The following is a 17,210-nucleotide window of genomic DNA, read 5'->3' on the forward strand; positions in this document are numbered from 1 at the left end:
ATAGTCGGGAATGTCCGTTACTTCGTGTGAAAATCGGAAAGGCAATTTTTCCAAGCAGTCACTGCGCGTGCGGTTCAGTAGCCTCATCCGGGTACTTGCCTTTTTGCCACCATTCCTGATCCACATGCTCTGCTGAAAATGGCGACGCTTATGTTGGGCGGAAAGAAACTCGCCGATTTACGAGTTGTAGACCTCCGTCAAGAGCTCGAAATCAGAGGTTTAGAAAAGAGTGGAGTAAAGGCAGTTTTGGTGGAGCGATTGCAGAAGGCAAGATCTCGTAACTGTTCAACAAATTACAGCTGTTTCTTCGCTTTGTGTGAATGGTTGCAATTTATCCAGCTTTCTGATCTTACATAAGCTTATCTTGTGCTTATCTTCGATTTTTAGGCCTTAGAGGAAGAACAAGATGGCGAAGAAGAAACTGCAGAGTTTATTCCCATAGACAGCGTTGATATGGTGGACGATGAAGAGGAAAGTGTTCTAGACGAACAACCTTCGAGTCCGATAGTTTCTCCCAAGAGATCCGGTCAGAAACAGGCGAAGAAAACTTCCATCACACCTGTTTTGAGTAAGAGCAACCGGAGGCTAAAGTCTCTACCGTTGTTTATACTTTCCATCAATGATTTAAAACTGTGCCTTAGTCTCTGTTTTTATTCGTTTATTTGGATTGTCTTCAATTTTGTAGAAAAGAAAGCCGCAGTTAAAGAGGAAGAAACCAACGAAGCTGTAAGTGAACGATTGGTTTTACGAAGTGTCTGCATGTCTCGGGTCCTAGTTTTATGTCTTCTCGTGTGAAGGGCTCTATTTCTGATCTTTTGCCTATGGAAGCAGGATGCAGCGGGGAAGATATAGGCAGCGGATCAGCGAACAGCACAAGCACATTTAATTTTTTTTGCCGCGGTAGCATGTCGTTTAAATGGCAATGACTAACCCGACACTAACATGCGTAATTGAACAGCGATCCCTTTGTCCTTACAGTTGTACGATTAGATCTTATCTAACTTAAAGCCAGATTAAATTCCAGGGTAGGCTAAATTTCAGAATACCCGGTCACTGAAATATTCCCAACAACTCCGTGGTTAAAAAATTGTCAAAGATGTTTTTTTATATATCAGATGTTTCAACAAGTACTAATGGCTCCATGATAATAAAACTTTTGTGTCATTTGTTATTCAAATTTGTCAACATTAGAAAGGTGACAACCATATTCCTCTGTGGTGGGTTACTGGAGTCGTAAAGGCAGGAAAGCAATACAGTAAAAATACGTTTCCACAGAGACATGAAGCCAGCCCAATATTGGATTTCAACTGGTTTAAAAAAAGCTTTGTGTCTTAGGTGAAAGACCCTCATAATTGTTAACTTTGACCATCATGAAGGATTAACTTCAAATCAAGTGGCCCACTTTACCAGTGAAACTGAAAGTATTTTTTTTATCGACAAAACGGTTTTATAGGAGATTGTGATTATATGAACTGATATGGTGGTTTTAAGGGAATTCAGTGATGACGATAGCCATGCCAACCAGGATTTCGAAGTGAATACTGAATTAATATGATGATTTCTTTTTGAAAGGATGAAGAAGAGAAAGAAAATGTAACTCAGGAAGATGAAACAGAGGAGGAAGAAAATGGAAATCTCATTGCTGAAGAGGATTTCAAACAGGAACATGCAGACAGTGAGGAAGAGCTTGACAGCAATAAGATCGAGGAGTCCATTGATACCTCCAACATTAAATCTGAAGATGTAGAGAATGATGAGAAGCAAGATGCTGAAAAGGATGTGGATGATTCACCATTAATCGAGAATGATATTAAGCTGGAAGATTTGGAAGAGCAAAATGATGTGGATGAGAGTAAAGAGGTGAGAAGGTTTCTTATGTTAATGTTCACCATGAGCATCCAAGGCCTTGGTTCCTGAAAAGCCGTTAAGAGCTTATCTAGGATTAGAATTTTAATCCACAGTTGTATTTACCTACCTGCAGAGAGTTCAAAGTAAACTTTTGTGTTATCATAACTTGATCTTGAAGTAAGGGCTCTGACACATTAGTTTTAAGTTCCAGTTACTCTATACTTGTTTGTAGCAAGAAAGCTTTGCTTAAAATAGGCAAGTTTCATATTCCCCTACTGACCTGGGACAAGCATGATTGCAAGGCTAATGCGGGTGGAAAAAAACTGTGGAAAGGGGTGGTCGATAACTACCACATTTCAATGAAAGGCTTACTTAAAGAAGTTATAACTGATCACTGAAAATGGACTTAAAAATGGCTTGGGGGTTTTACCATGTTTTGAGGATTTTGAAACCATCTTCGCATTTTTATTGAACTCGCTCACGAAACCACTCTTCTGTACAAGTTTTGGTTTCACTCGTTGTTTTTCTCGGTGATGAAGAGCTGATCTTCCTTTTGCTGTACATAACAATGATTTCTCAAGCTTATAAGTAAGTTTGGAGCCTATCGAAACATTAAACCTTTAAGATTTTCCTCATTTTCCGGTAAGTCAGCTGCAGTTCTCTTATGTTTGTTTGTCTTCTTGCACCCGCATTAGCCTCGCTTCTGCACAAAAACAAGCACTCGCCCTAGGCCGCCCGGGAATACAAAACTTGCTTATTGAGCTTCACCTTTGGTTAATTAATTTTGTTTCAAGGAAATGGGCCAGATGGCTATGATCGTTCATGTCGTTTTGCAGTTCAGATCAATCTGAATTGATTGTTGAAGTGAAATTTTTATTATAGTTAGGGGAAAGTGAAACTAACTTGACACTTGCCTGTTTGTAGACTGGAGACAAAGAAATGGTTAAAGATGAAGAAAGGGAAGGTAAATATAGTTCTAGATGCTAACTACAGTACAGGCCATGGGCATTACAGCATTTCATGCGTGTTTCAGGCATGGAAATCCGCCATATTGCACGCAAATTCCACAAGAAAAACATGAGTGAAACACTCTTGGAAAAATGTACACGTAAAGATACACAATAAAATACACGCAAATTAGGAAAATTTGGGTGTAAAACTTGACACACAGATTGTTGTAATTTGCGTGTATTGGGTTTACTTGAGTTCTCACATCGCTGGCTGAGTGAGTGCAGTTGTACTTTTTGCTGGTGGCTTTAATTTGTTAGCATAAATCAAACTTTCGAGGCACGTTCAAATGTTAGTATTTTATGTTATCGGGGCTAAAAGTGATCCAATTTTTTTTTCCAAATAAACATTGTTTTTAAATATTTACATGTTCTTCGCTTGAATCTTCATTTGTAGACTTCACAGAGGTTATAAAAAGGTTTCGACTAAACTCAGTTTGAGTTATCAATTCACAACTATTTTGGTGGACCAACCACTCTGTAATGAGATGCTGTAATTTACATCTGTTTTGGTTAAGGGTCGCTTCTACATGTATTTTGTTTACAGCTTTCATCTCCTACTTTTATTTAGCTCGCTGCTTTGAGTTATTTTCTTCTGCAGCAATCTCCTTTCTCCTTCCTGCAAGGTAGGTCCAAATGAGAAAAGACTTGTTTTTTTGGCAAGAATCTAAATCTCTTTTAGCTCGCAACACCAGCATGACTCAGTCGCGTCGTCCATCTATGTTTAAGCAAACAATCCGGCATTACTGCAAGAACTAGTTTTAGTTCCAGGGTTGTAGTTTTACCTGCAAAGGAAAGGTTTTCTTTTAAGGTCTACGTTTTCAGCAAAGATTGTTTAATCCTTGTCAGGGGCAAACAAAATAACACACTGCATTTTTATCATTTACGCAAGTTTCTATATTTTCCAGAAAATGCATGGAAGCAAATTATTTTAAATGTTGTCTAATTTTAACAGACGGTGCGTCACAAATAATGTGCAAATTCGGAGTGAAATTGTATCCAAGTTTAGTAATGCATTGAAATTTTTAAGCAACAACTAAGGACATATCGTGAAGCTCGACGCTAATTCAATGTTAGAATAAAGGCATATGTAAAATAGAAACCTTGTATGGTCTGTAAAATTTAGTGCCGATCGTGCGAAATCCTTGGGTAAAATCAAACCTTCTAGTTGTCCCAATCTTTCGAACCCTCACTAACTTTAACATCGCGCTTACTCAAGTTGGTTTCCCTTAAAATTCCTTCATACAGCCTGTTACCGAAATTTTACCAAGTAATTTTTGTTTCCCTTCAGATCATTTCTCTACAATTTTACCCTCGATAACTCGAACCATGTTTTAAGCGCGTATTATAAACAAGTCTGAAAAAACAGTGTACTGAAGTCCAAGCACCTGCTACGAAAGCTTAAACATTGAACTTATTTCAAAACAACAGTTGTGGCAAGTAACATGCATCCAGGTTTACATGTACTTGTAAAATAGCGCTTCAGCCAACAGCCAAAAAAATAGTTGATTGCAAAACATGACGTTTGCGATCGTAGCATGATCATAGTAAGACAGGTAAGAGAAAGTGTATAGTAAGTTGTTTTCTTTCTCACGCCAAAATATGTTTTCCAAAATGTCGGTTTCTAATTTTACATCAGCCACATTTGCTGTTGTAAAGAAGTACACGCAACTTGCGTGTATTTTTATTAGCAAAATCAGTCACCGTAAAAATACACTCAAATTTGCGTGTAAAAAATCTGCGTGTAAAAACTCGTTCAAAAATATAAACGCGTTTTTTTTATTGGATTTTTTGTGGAAATCCGCCATATTGCACACAATTTATGCGCGTGTGAGTGCTGCAATGCCTGTGGCCTGTACTGTACTCTGCTCACAGAAATATAATGTCATTGTTTTAGTAGGAGCCTGAAAAATCTTTTTAGGGAACAGCCTTTCACTGTTCGAAGACTTTGCTTTCATCATACAGTTTTTCAGATTTTCCTGATGTCTTCATAATTATTTACATTTACAAACTGTTTTTACAAAAGGTACTGAAAGAGCAGAAACTAAAGACAAATCTGAATCTGAGGAGGCAATGGATACATCAGCAGCCGAAGTAAGCCTTGAAGATTCAAGTGAGCAAGCTAAAAATGATCAAGAGGAAACTGTTTCCATGGATACATCAGAGTTAGACTCTAAAGAGAACAGCTTGTCAGTGTCATTATTTGTTCACACGGATGACATTCAAGATGACCTGGATGATGATTTGAAGGAAGCCGCTGCGGCTGCTGCTGCTGCTGCCAAGGAAAAAGAAATGAAAGAAGAAAAAGCTGCTGAAGGTAAACAAAAATCCTTCTCTAATTTCTGTGGCTGCTATGCTGCTCAGGTGCCTGAGCAAACTGAGGGAGTCACAAGCGAGTGTGAAGGTAACCATGACAACCCTGTGAGCAGCAACCACCAGGAAGCATCACACTTCAAACCCCATGACCAGTGGAAAGTTTTCAGATACTTACCAAGAGCCACTAAGAGGGAGGGAGGGGATGGGAGCAAAAATGGTATGACACAAGCAAAGACAACAGATGCAAAATGACTTGACCTCTGAATGAGCGCTGTAAAATTGCTGGGGCCCTGAAAAAGCCCTAAGCCCACCCCACATACAATTAGCAGTGGAGACTGCTGGTCAGCATTGTCGTGAGTTAACATAGCCTAAATTACATTATAGTTAGTGACATATTAAAATGTTGTAAAGTATTTGTGGTTTTCTAACTTAACTTAAGCCAAAGACCATTTGTGATAATGCACATCATGCCAAACAATTTATTTCTAAAATGCACTATCAAGAGGTTGTTACTTTTCACGTTAACAAATAAAGAACAACGTTGTCTGGGGAAGAGTGGGTCAGTTTTTGTTGTTAGGGAGGGAGAAGGGGGTTTGTTGTTGCTGATTGTTAAGTGAATGTGTTTTGTATTATTATGTAATCTCAAAGAAGTATCACACAAACTGGGGGTGGGGGTGGGAATGTTTGCATAAATATTTCTTTATTTATGGAAATACCAATTTACACAATTCAGTAATTTCGCAGCACTTTCAAAAACTAAATCGGTCTTTATAAGATGTTTTGATGCTGCGGCCTTGGTTATGAATCTTTGTCTTCTTTTCCTTTTTTGGACAGGTAAAAGTTCATCAAAGGAGAGTGAGACTAAGGCTTCCTCAAAAGATGACACTAAGACAACAGAGAAAGCTAAAGCAGAGGAGAAACCCAAAGAGGGAATTGCAGCCAAAGGACAAAGGTAACATCCTACAACTTGCTTTAACACCTCTCAGTCTTAAGTACTGCATTAAGATGTAACATTGTTATATAGCTGGAAATTTTTCCCCAACAGTGATGCGCTCTCATTGATTACTTTGAGGTCATATGGCATCTAACAGTGCACTGTTACCCGCGAATATTGACCGGTGACTGCCAGTACAGCGAGGTTTATAATTTTCTACTTCAAAATTCCCAGCTATGTAGCAAATCACTTTAACAGGACAAAATAACAACTTTGATTACAATGAAAGGTTCCTTAAAGGAACATTAGTGTTCATTGGTTTACCTCTAAGGAACCTTTTTTTCCAAAATAAATTTGTTATTTTGTCCTCACTGCTCCCTTGGGGTAACAGTTGATTTTGTTGCCCTTGTTGCCGTTGAATCTCAGTGTTTCCCTCAGCTCTGCCTTGGGAAACATCAAGGTTTTCCGGAAACAAAATTTATCTGTTTTCCGAGGTACCAGTTATTAAGTTTTTATTGTTACCTTTCTGGATACTAAGGACTTTGCATCTGATGGAAAAGAAGGCGGCTCATGTCCTTTTCACACAACATATTGACTGTAAGCTTGGAGGTCAGCTTAAAAAGACTTAAGGGAGACATATATTGGCCTCTCCTTTAGAAATTAGAAGTAACTAAGAGCCTTATGGAGAAGGAAAAAAGTGCCTTAGGTATATTATTATTGTTCACATTAGTTATCCACATATCAAAGGTTTGGTGAAGTTTATGTAGCAGAGATGTTGTGGTGATTGTTTGTGGCATGTTTGTGTTACATTAAGTTTTTGAGACTCGTGCATGTGGCATTCAATTAAAAAAAATACCTTTTTAATGAATGGATTGCAATTAGTTTTCTAAATATTTTTCTTTGCTGATAAGTTCAAACAGCAAAGAGACTAAAAGCAAAGCCAGTGAATCAAAAGGCAAGGCGGCTGAAAGCAAGTCCACTAAAAGTACTGACAAGACAACAAAAACACCAGCTAAAACTCCTGCAAAAACTCCAGCGAAAAGCACAACGTCTGCAAAGGACAAGAAAGAAACTGGCAAAAGTCTGTGGGTGAGCAATCTGTCCTCAGTGACCAGAGCTGCTGATCTTAAGACAAGGTTCAGTCAGTATGGAAAGGTGAGTTTGTAAGTTTGACCTCGATGTATGCTGAAGTTTTAAATCTTTCAATTCAAGTATACATTCCTTGTGAGCACCCAGTTTTTAGTTTCTTTCAAGGGGCCTGCCTGCAAGCTAAGGATACCTTGCTTTGTTTTAAGCAGGCACTTCTCTGAAGCAGATGTAAAAAGCCAACACCCAGAGCTGTAACTAGGCAGATGTTAATGGTTGTTCTCTATTTCTCTTTCAGGTTGTTGGAGCAAAGATAGTTACAAACTCCAAGTCTCCTGGTTCACAGTGCTTTGGTCTTGTTACCATGTCAACTAGTGAAGAGGCTGCCAAGTGTATATCACACCTCCACCGCACAGAGCTCCATGGAAAGACCATTACAGTCGACAGGGTAAACAAAACTCCCCTTATCTTCTACTTCTGATAATTATCACAGATAAAGGTTTCCCTGTGACCACTTGTTAAACTTTGAATATTTAGTGGAGAAATATGTCATGTTTGGCATCCTGTTAGAACATGTTTTTTCGCCACCTGTCCTCCTTTACAGTGTAGGTGCAAACATCTTTAAGTTTGTGACTGACAGTCTGTTAGTCTGTAATGGTAAGGACTGCTAAATAACTTTCTAAAAGCCAATATGATTTGATTTGCTGTATGTTTGGACAGGCCAAAGGTGATCGCATACCTACGACACAGTCAGGTAGCAGTACTGCAAAGAAACCGGCAGACAAGAAACAAGCTGCAAAGAAACCAGTTGAGAAAAAGCCAGCTGACAAGAAACCAGCAGATAAGAAGGGTAAGTATTGCGCTTTATCTGGACTTGCTTGCTGGGGGTCACTTCATGCTTGTCATAGTTTAAAAATATAGAAAAAAATTTACTTTCCCTGCAAGAAAGTCTAGGTGTCCCAGACTATCAGACAGCTTTTTTCGAGCCCTTTTTATCCTGTTCTAAGAAGGTGCAGGTTAACTAATAATATTGGAACAACCTTGGTTGCATAATTGTCATATTTAAGGATTTCATCCTCGTTTTGAATTAAATTATTATACGTACACAGTATCACAAAAAGTTCTTGTAATGCGTAGAGACTTTTGTTTGGATGGAATAAAGATTCAACCCCAAAGGAAAGGTAACAGTAGGTGCTCAGTATCATTTGATTGGGGTAGTATTAGATTCAATAGCCCAGGGTTTGAAAATTTTATTGATGAGTGGAGTCAGTTCGACTTCTGCTTTACAAATTTTGGAGGCATTTTGGAATATTTGGAGTCAAGTTTCAGACTTTCCAGCACGTGGTCCTGGCATGTATACACTATCGTGAGGGATACACGAAGTAGCTGTGGCGGTCCGCCGACCTGGAAAGCTCAAAATCCACTGGCGGTCATCGAGTAAACGTTGATCGTAATTTACCTGCTTACCCTCTTCCTGTTTTGTCGTATATAATTCTTTAATTTCGATGACGTAATTAAGGTTTACAATGTTTACAATTAACGTAAAGTGTATTTGTTAGTGACTCCCTCCGTAACCTCAGTGGAGTCATCTGAACAATTTTGGCGTAAAATACGCCAAATTTGGCGTATTTGCGAACCCTGTTAGTAGCTCTTGAAGTAAGGTGGCTGGACTAAAGGAGGCATTTATGTGTTTTACAGCTGATTCAGCAGATAAAACAAAAGCTAAAGCTGATGACAAGAAGCAACCAGACAAGAGTAAAAAACCAGCTGAAACATCGACTGGTAAATCAACAACAGCTACTAAAACTTCCGCAAAAACACCAGCTAAGTCTTCCACCAAACCAACCCCAAAACAACAGAAGTCAGGTCAGTCTGTTAGCTCATTTCTTTATAAATGTGATTTTCTTTGTGTTTTTTGCTCGTGTGCTTTGTTTTATCGATGTTTATGTAGTGAATTTTAGATAGGTCGCCATAATGTCATGTAAGTATTTGCCTTTCTATTCTCTCTTGTGCATGGCTTCTTTGTGAAATTGTGGAAGGTTCAGGATACAGAATGCTTCGTTTAGCTTCAGGGAACCCTAGAGTTGTGTGACTCATTAGCATCTGCTATTGTCTTGTTTACATAAGCTTCCTTTAAACTGCGTCATGTAATTCCAGTCCTGTGAAGGAATTCCTTGTAGAATCACGCAAAGGCAGTTTTGTGGCACTCTTGTTGTCACTTCTGTGCTTGGTTTCCCAACTTCTCTTCACGCTAAACAAATCAGTTCCTAAAGAAAAAGTTGTTCTTCATTGGTGGGGAGTGAACCACAAAAATTTGACCATATCAGCTGAATTAGTCAATTAAGGAGTAAACTGAAGGTAAATCCAAACCCGCCATTTTGAGCGCTGTTCTTCATAGAGAATTGCGCAGGATGCACCCTTCCTGAAGCAGCGCTAAACCAAGAAGATGACATCGATAGTACCCACACTATAGTGAAAGCATTGGATAAGGTCCAGTTAACAAGATGCGATTTTTATTCCCAAGACAAGTAACGTTCGTTAAACTTTGGTGCTGGGCGCCAATATCTTGATGCCAGCCTGAAGGTCCATCTTTCCCCAGGGTGATTCCATTTTTTCCTCATAATCTGGAAATGACATTTGATGCGGTTTTATTTGAGAACTGTCCCCTTTGTCATTCCTCTTATTTTATTCAGCGCTCGTTGTGAGTAAGCTAGGTAATCAGTTGCTTCTCAGTTGTTCATAGGAGAGTGGACATCGCTCCAAACCCATACCTTTCACAACTCCTATCTACTTAACCCAGCCCATTTTGAGCTTGATTTTGAGTATAAATATTGTTGTTTTGTTTTACAATTAATGCTAATCACAGGAAGTACTTCTTCAAGTGGTAAAAAGGACGACAATTCTAAGCGAGCTTCTTCAACAAACAAAGAGAAAAGTGACTCATCCTCTTCTAAAACTTCAGACAAGGAAAAGGAGAAGGAAAAAGAGAAGGAGAAAGACAGCGACAAGGAAAAGGAAAAAAGCAAGGAAAAGGACGATAAGAAATCTGCCAAAACCGACGATGAGAAAAGTGGCGATCGCTCATCTCCTAAAATCAAGTCCCTGGACGAGATCCGCCGTGACCGTCAAGAGAGGCAGCGTCAGGAGAGAGCTAAAGAAATCCGAGAACAACGGGAACGTGAGCGACAAGACAGGCTCAAACGTGAGCGTGAGAGACTTGAGCGTGAAAAAATGCTTGAGCGACAGCGCGAACGTGAACGAGAAAGAGAACGCGAGAGAAGGAGGCAGCAACTTATTCGGGAACGAGAGTTCCGCGAAAGACAAGAACGAGAGCGACTCCGACTCCAGCGTGAGATTGAACGACAAAGGGAATTGGAACGGCAGCGTGAACGGGAACGCCGCGAACGTGAAGAACGTGAACGCTTGGAGAGAGAACGCCGTGAACGGATTGAACGTGAAAGACTTGAGCGTGAACGAATTGAACGTGATCGCTTGCAGCGCATCGAAAGAGAACGCTTGGAACGTTTGGAACGCGAACGCCTTGAGCGTGAGCGATTAGACCGTCAGCGTTTGGAACGTGAACGTTTAGAACGCGACCGGCGTAGTTTGAAACGCCCCGCCGCTCCCTTTGAGCGCGGCGACCCTGGACATGCTCAGAAGCCAGTTGGCTTCTGGCAGGAACCTAAACGAGCTGCAATGGGAGAAGGAAGATCGCGTGACTTTTTTGGTAGTAGTGTGAATGACCGTGACAGGCGTGACCGTGCGAATGTGACTTCTGACAGACGTGACTCCAGAGGAAGTCATCGTGACGAGCCTAGGCAAGCCGCAGGTGGGCGTAGGAGTGAGGAGTGGAACCGAGCGGATGAACGGCGATTGAAGAAAGATGAAAGAGACCGCCGTAGTGATGAAAGCCATCGTGGTGGGCGTGACAAGCCAACAGGGCGTGACAGTGACCACCCTAGAGGATCCCGTGACAGGGGCCTGCATGAGAGTCGCAGTAGCCATGAGAGTAAGGCCTGGGCAGTGGCTGGAGGAGAGCTGTCAGGAGCTAATATCGGACTACTGGGAGCGGCAGGCATGGACCCACAGAAGAGATTGAACATCCTGTTGGAGCGTGCCGGTGTCGGTAATATTCTGGGTCCAGGCCCAGCAGTCCAAAGCCACAGCTCGCGCGCTGATCTCGGAAAGTCTGTGGGTGGTATGGACGAACCCTCCTGGCGTGCCCCTGATCCGAGGGACAGCAGGCCTCCCATCCCTCAAGCTGATCGTGGCGCCGGTTTCCCTCACGGAGCGTCTGGACTCTCAGCTCATGTTGATGCGCGGTTCGGATCACTGCCGATGGATGATAGCCACCGCTCTGTCAGTCTTGGAGGAGGGGGAGTGGAATCCAGCAAGCCACCAGCACGAGACTGGCGCGATACGCATGGCCAGAATTTATCATCACGTGACCGGGATGCCTTGGCTGCTAGAGAACGAGATCGATCACGTGACCGCGGAGCTGAAGTCAAACAAAACTTGGCACGTGCGGGAGCCTTGTACGATGCACGTGACACGCGAGCACCAGTAAGCCGCGACTCTATGCCGCCGAGAGGAGCCTGGGGAACTGGACTGGATTCCCGTCAAGTAGCTAACCCAGCACTCAGTTTGTCCAGTGGCGGGCGACCAATTGTTGATGACAGGTCACGTGCTGCTGTACCTGCCAGGGACGCTGCTCTGCCCCCATGGAACCAATCTGGCGCACCATCACTAGCTACACCTGTGGCCCGAGGACCTTACAATGGGAGTGCAGTACCAGGGCCTGACAGGCGACATGCTGCAGCAGCTGATGTGAGATATGACCCTTACAAGGCACCTCCTCGTGTTAGTGTGATGCGCCGATACTGAGAGCACCCTGAACTGTTATAAAATGACCTCTTCGAGGCACCTGCTTCTTGTTGCTGAGTGTATTCCGAACTGTACATTGACTGCTGCATGTGAAAAACGTTTTTAGATTCATTCATCAAGTCTACCGTGTCATGACTTATATTTTAGAATAAGGGAGATGTTAGTCTGATCTCTGATCATCAAACGGTTGAACACTGCTAATTGACGTGATCGATTTAAGGTTAAAGTGAAAAAAAATATAATCCCAACCTCGTAAGGGGTTAATACCTGTTGAGTTCCAATCTTTATATCAGCCGTTTTAGTATGTTTTATCGCGATGTTAGCCAGTCACCCTACACAGTAAAAGTTTTCGATCAATTTTCAAAATGTTTCAACTTGCATGTTGTCTTAATTTCAGTTTGAAGCTTTTGTTTACCAGGGCATTACTTTACTATTTTACAGTAGTTGGGGATTTAGAATGTAAAATAAAGGTTACAGTCCGCTAATTATTAATTCAACCCAACGGTTGCTTTATTGTCGCCTCGTGTGTTCAGGATTAAAGAGTTAACAGACCCAGACGAGGAAAGCTTCTTAACGAGATCGTCGGCAGACGACTTCTAAAACTGTACCTTTGCAATCAAGTTTTTTGCTCCTTGACTTGTTATTGCAGGCGGCCAAAGGACCCGTACTCGCAGCAGTAGTTACGTGTTGGCACAATAACCTAAATTTTTCTCAGACTTGTTATCTCCCCGTAGAAAGCAAGACATATCTGCGGTGAAAATTGGTCTTGAACCATTCAGCGTGGTGGATATAGTATGGTTTGATAGTGATCTTGAAATGAAGCAGGATGAAGGCTCCGAAGTTAGTTATGTTAGAATTTCCTTTATGTGCGAACTCGCGTCCGAAGTTCTGTTCAGTTTTAAACATTAAGCGATGAGAAAATAACCACAGGCCAGTACTTTAGCTTCTTCCTCGATATACCGTAGTTTCGTGCGTGTTGCAACGAATAGTATACTTCGGATATTACGTGCCAGTCACATGGAATGGTATATCTTGGAGCTGAGATAATCACGTGTTAGTCATGCGGTATAGTAGAACTCGCTTGTGTTAGTTGACTAAAGCCGAGCAGTTATTAGTATGTAAATTTGTTGATGTTGGTAAGTTGATGCAGGTAACTTGTTTTGTTAACCATTATGTCCCAGTACAGGAAACACGACTGAGTGCTGTTGTAAGGTGAGTTGGTTTTTTTCTTCAATAAGTCGATAACCTGGGACCAGGCTCCGCATTGGGGAAAAAGGGAAAAAAATAATCGCGAGCCGCGAGGTATTCTGGGCAGGGGAAAGTGTGGCGCCGCCCTTTCTCCCTCCCTAGACCACCGCTGGGCTCGCTTCGTTCGCCGATATTTTTCCTATTTTTGTTTTTTGCCCTTTTCCCCACTGCGAAACCTGGTCCCAGGTTAATAAGTCGAATCGCTAGTCTCCCACAAGGGATTCTTTTGGCTTGTCACGCACAGGATCCTGGAAGGGCGTGATGAGCCATAAGAAGAAGTGCGTTAGGCTGAACTGAAGATAACTGAACCCATGACTTTGAAAGAAACATTTTCAAAGTGTTAATTTCCGGCATTTCTTATGTCAGGTGATTGGCCAAACAGTACTGAGTAGCTTATTCAATCGACTTTCCCAGCATATTCGTAGACTTCCTTTTATTCCTATCGCCACGTCCCCCACTGCACCTAATTTCTCATGCTCTACCTCGCAACCTCATTGCAGCTGGTCAATACTGTGGCACCAATCGCAAAGCTCGAGTGCGGGGAAAAACAATGCGACGAGACAAACAAAAGGCGTACATTTGTCTTGTCCCAGTGAATTTCTTGCACTTCAGCATGGTCTAGTTGTACCATGTGACCGACAAGCTGCAAAGAACCTGCAAAACCTGTTACAAAGCAGTGGTTTAGGCGGAGATCAAATAAAAGTTTTCATTGGCTATTCGCTAAATGCCCATTGTCTAGCTCCAGGTTAGCACGCGACGATTTTGGAGAAAAGTGATTTTTCACTTGTGCATTTTAGGCCCCAGACCCCGGTTCAAACGATGGATTGCACTATCTACTGGATTTGTAGTATTAGGAAATCTGTTGTGTTGTCCACTTAATAGAGATTCCGGCGGATAGCACCATCCATCTTCTAATGGGAAGCGTAACTGCCAACATGTGATGATAATATAAAGAGCTTTACTTGGCTGATCGTCAAAGGCCAACGTTCCATGTTTTAAAAATTTGTGTAGTGTTGCGTCAGGATCAGATTTCTTGGGCCACGTTCGGCAACTCTCCATTCCTCAACTACTTTCCATCACCTTTTCGCTCCCAGTACCCCTCTTTCTGTGAAATGGTTACATCACCTTCCTTTTAAAATGGAGTGCTTTTGCTCGAAAGTTCATAGGCTGTTCAAAGCGTTCAGATAGTAGGGACAGCATTTAAAAAGTGTATAGGAGAGCACAGGAAGGGGTTGGGCCACTCCTCACTATCTGAACGCCTGGATCAGGCTAGGAAGTTCATAAACTAGTAAAACATGCGTACTGGAGAAGGGTGGCAGCGGGTGCGAGAACTAGAGTATGGTGAGCTCTTAGTGGACAAATGAAAACGGGTTTTTTTCTTGTGTATTTGGTAAATTGATATATTAAGATGTAGATTGTTTCATTTTGCAGGTATGTATGGACTTTCTTTATGAAGGATGCTGTCATAGAATGCCAATTGTCTTCTTTTATTCGAGCTGTTAGTTGCGCATGGCAAAGGAATCTGCGCTATTACTAGTTCATGTCGTTCCACTCAACTGTTTGTTTTGTTTTTAATAAATATGGGTTATGAGCATTTATGGCGTGATCTTTTTTCTGTATAGTACCCGGTAAAGAGGAATAGAGAGGGATTCTATGTCCTCATTCTTTCCCAGGACGTTTCTAAATTTTGCTTTATTTGTCTTTTTTTTTTTGCCAAAGACACGTCTCAGTGTCATGCTGGCACAGATTTGCGGTTCCTGTAGCTTCACTGAGATCTAAATCGCAGTCTACTAAACCCTGCGAAACTTCTATGACGTTCCCGCTCCATGACCTCGCGGCGAATCAAGATTCACTGATGAAGCTGTGGTTATCGTTTTCCTGCATCTTAGTTGATGGCGACGTAGTTAATGCTCAAACTTGGTAGGCATTGACCCTGAAAAAGAAAATGAAAACGATGCTCTTGTAGTTTCTTTTCTTTTTAATTTGTTCCTGTAAGGTGGACGAGTGGTGAGGGTGCAAACATACTCTATCAAAAAAGTCGGAGTGCGTTCCACCCAGCTCGATCCAAGACTCCTTGCTTTGACAAGTTGGTTAAGTCATTCGCCTTTGAAAAGTAGAGCGGGGACTTGGAAGAGGACCCCCACCCCCTCCCCCTCCCCACGCTCCCCGCCCTTTTCGAGACTCTCTTGTGTCTTTGACTAAGCGTGAGGTCGAGTTAACAGTTGAATAAAATCACAAAAATGGATGAGGCCAATATCCAGCCATTTTGGCCGAAAAAACGTGGTCATAAGAGAGTTACTCTATGGCCTAGCTGCTAAGATGTGAATCTTGACTACAACACCACACGGGTACATACGGCTATTAAACATACGAGTAACACACGGATACATACGACTACACATAAGAAGATCAGGTAAAACACGGAAACAAAATGCGAATTATCTTGCGAGCAGCGCGGTTTCTCCAGGCCGGACGCTACACTACGAAGGGTTACCGTTAGCGTAGCGTTCGGCCTTGAGAAGCCACGGCTCGGAGGGTGAATGCGGATATTAATCCGTAAACTAATTGTCATCTCTGAAAAATTTTGAAAAAAAGCGTAAAAAAAATTCCAGCTTTAAAGTAAACCATGCATTTGTTTCTTTCCAGCCATTTTTAACAATTTCTAAATTGAACAGGCGTCATTTAAAATTATTCAAAATTACCGGCAGTTTTCTTGTTTTTGTGGGTCTTTTTTCCGTTTTCATGTTTTTTCCCCCAAATAAGGCGTGATTGGCTCATGCGATCATAAATAGTCAACACGAACTTAATACGTTCATACTTGTCAATGATTGTAGGTTTCCATGGTTCGCGATCGATCACAGTTTCTTAAACTCGTCAAGGTACTTATATCACGTGATCTGAATGGTTTTCACTAGCGACGGAGTCGGAGTCGGAGTCGTAAGAGCGCTTATGCCCTTATCGGAGTCGTAAGCGGAGTCATAAACGCGACGGAATGGGAGTTAGAAGAATCAGAACGTTTCCATTTTTTCCGTCTCCGCTTACAACTCCGTCGCTTACGTTCCGCTCATATGATCCAATGAAATACTGATCAGATTGTCGGAGTCGGAAGCAGAAGCGGAAGGATAAACCAATCACATTGCACGTTTCCACGCGGTTTAGTTCTCAAGATTATACTTAGGGACTACTATCAATCTCTTCCTGGTGGAGCGGAGTGTTCTGCTAGGTGTATATTTCAGCTAAAGAGTTTATTGAATATTTAGGTGCAATTCCGTGATATGCTTTAAAACTGTAAAAATTAAAATCTTGAACTCTATCCTTGACTTGACGGGCAATTAATGTAGTTCTTTCAAGGGAAATACAAATGCTGAGGGGGACCAGATAAAAGTGAGTTACAGTAATCAATTCGAGAAGTTAATGTGGCTAAAAGCGGAGCTCTCCATAGTATTTGCAGTTTGTTCAAACAAGATATAAAATCGTGTAATGCTAAAGGTACGGAAAAACGGACAACAAAAAACGTGCAACTTGTTTTGCATCATTGCTGCAAAAGGAGTTGCGAAGCGACGTTGCGCGTTTTACCACCCTTATCAAACCACAGGCGCCCAAGCTCACGTTACGATTGTGTTATTTAAATTAACGTTCTAAATACAGAGTCGGTGTCGCGGGTAAGCAACCGTTTAGACTTTGTTTGAGAAATAAAATATTGAGGTCTGCGAACGCTAAATATCATTATTCTTACTTATTTTTCTATAAAATAAATAAAGGAGACTTACTCTTTGATGTCACTTTCTTCATAATACGACCCTGGGACCAAAGTTTAAGTGAAACTCAGATTTTCGAAAACAAACTCCGATTTTCAACGAAATAAACACCCGGACTTTCAAGTCAAA

General features: G+C 41.6%; 1 protein-coding gene across 2 annotated transcripts; it reads left to right on the forward strand.

Moving 5' to 3' along the window:
* The first annotated feature begins 99 nt into the window (after positions 1 to 99).
* Positions 100 to 14,917, forward strand: LOC140944186 (uncharacterized). Of its 2 annotated transcripts, XR_012166675.1 has the most exons (13): positions 100 to 267; positions 388 to 568; positions 686 to 726; positions 1,573 to 1,860; positions 2,773 to 2,812; positions 4,882 to 5,172; positions 6,006 to 6,123; positions 7,017 to 7,260; positions 7,490 to 7,639; positions 7,912 to 8,041; positions 8,890 to 9,057; positions 10,058 to 13,287; positions 14,755 to 14,917. XR_012166675.1 is itself a non-coding variant. In XM_073393317.1 (12 exons), the coding sequence occupies exons 1-12, from the start codon at positions 139 to 141 to the stop codon at positions 12,073 to 12,075; spliced, it is 3,798 nt and encodes a 1,265-aa protein (XP_073249418.1). In that variant the 5' UTR covers positions 100 to 138; the 3' UTR covers positions 12,076 to 14,917. The 2 variants fall into 2 exon arrangements, 1 of the variants encoding a protein (XP_073249418.1); XM_073393317.1 differs by having other exon boundaries at positions 10,058 to 14,917.
* The last annotated feature ends 2,293 nt before the right edge of the window (positions 14,918 to 17,210 follow it).

The sequence above is a fragment of the Porites lutea genome, chromosome 7 (genome assembly GCF_958299795.1).
Source record: "Porites lutea chromosome 7, jaPorLute2.1, whole genome shotgun sequence".
In the NCBI taxonomy this organism is placed as follows: Eukaryota; Metazoa; Cnidaria; class Anthozoa; order Scleractinia; family Poritidae; genus Porites; species Porites lutea.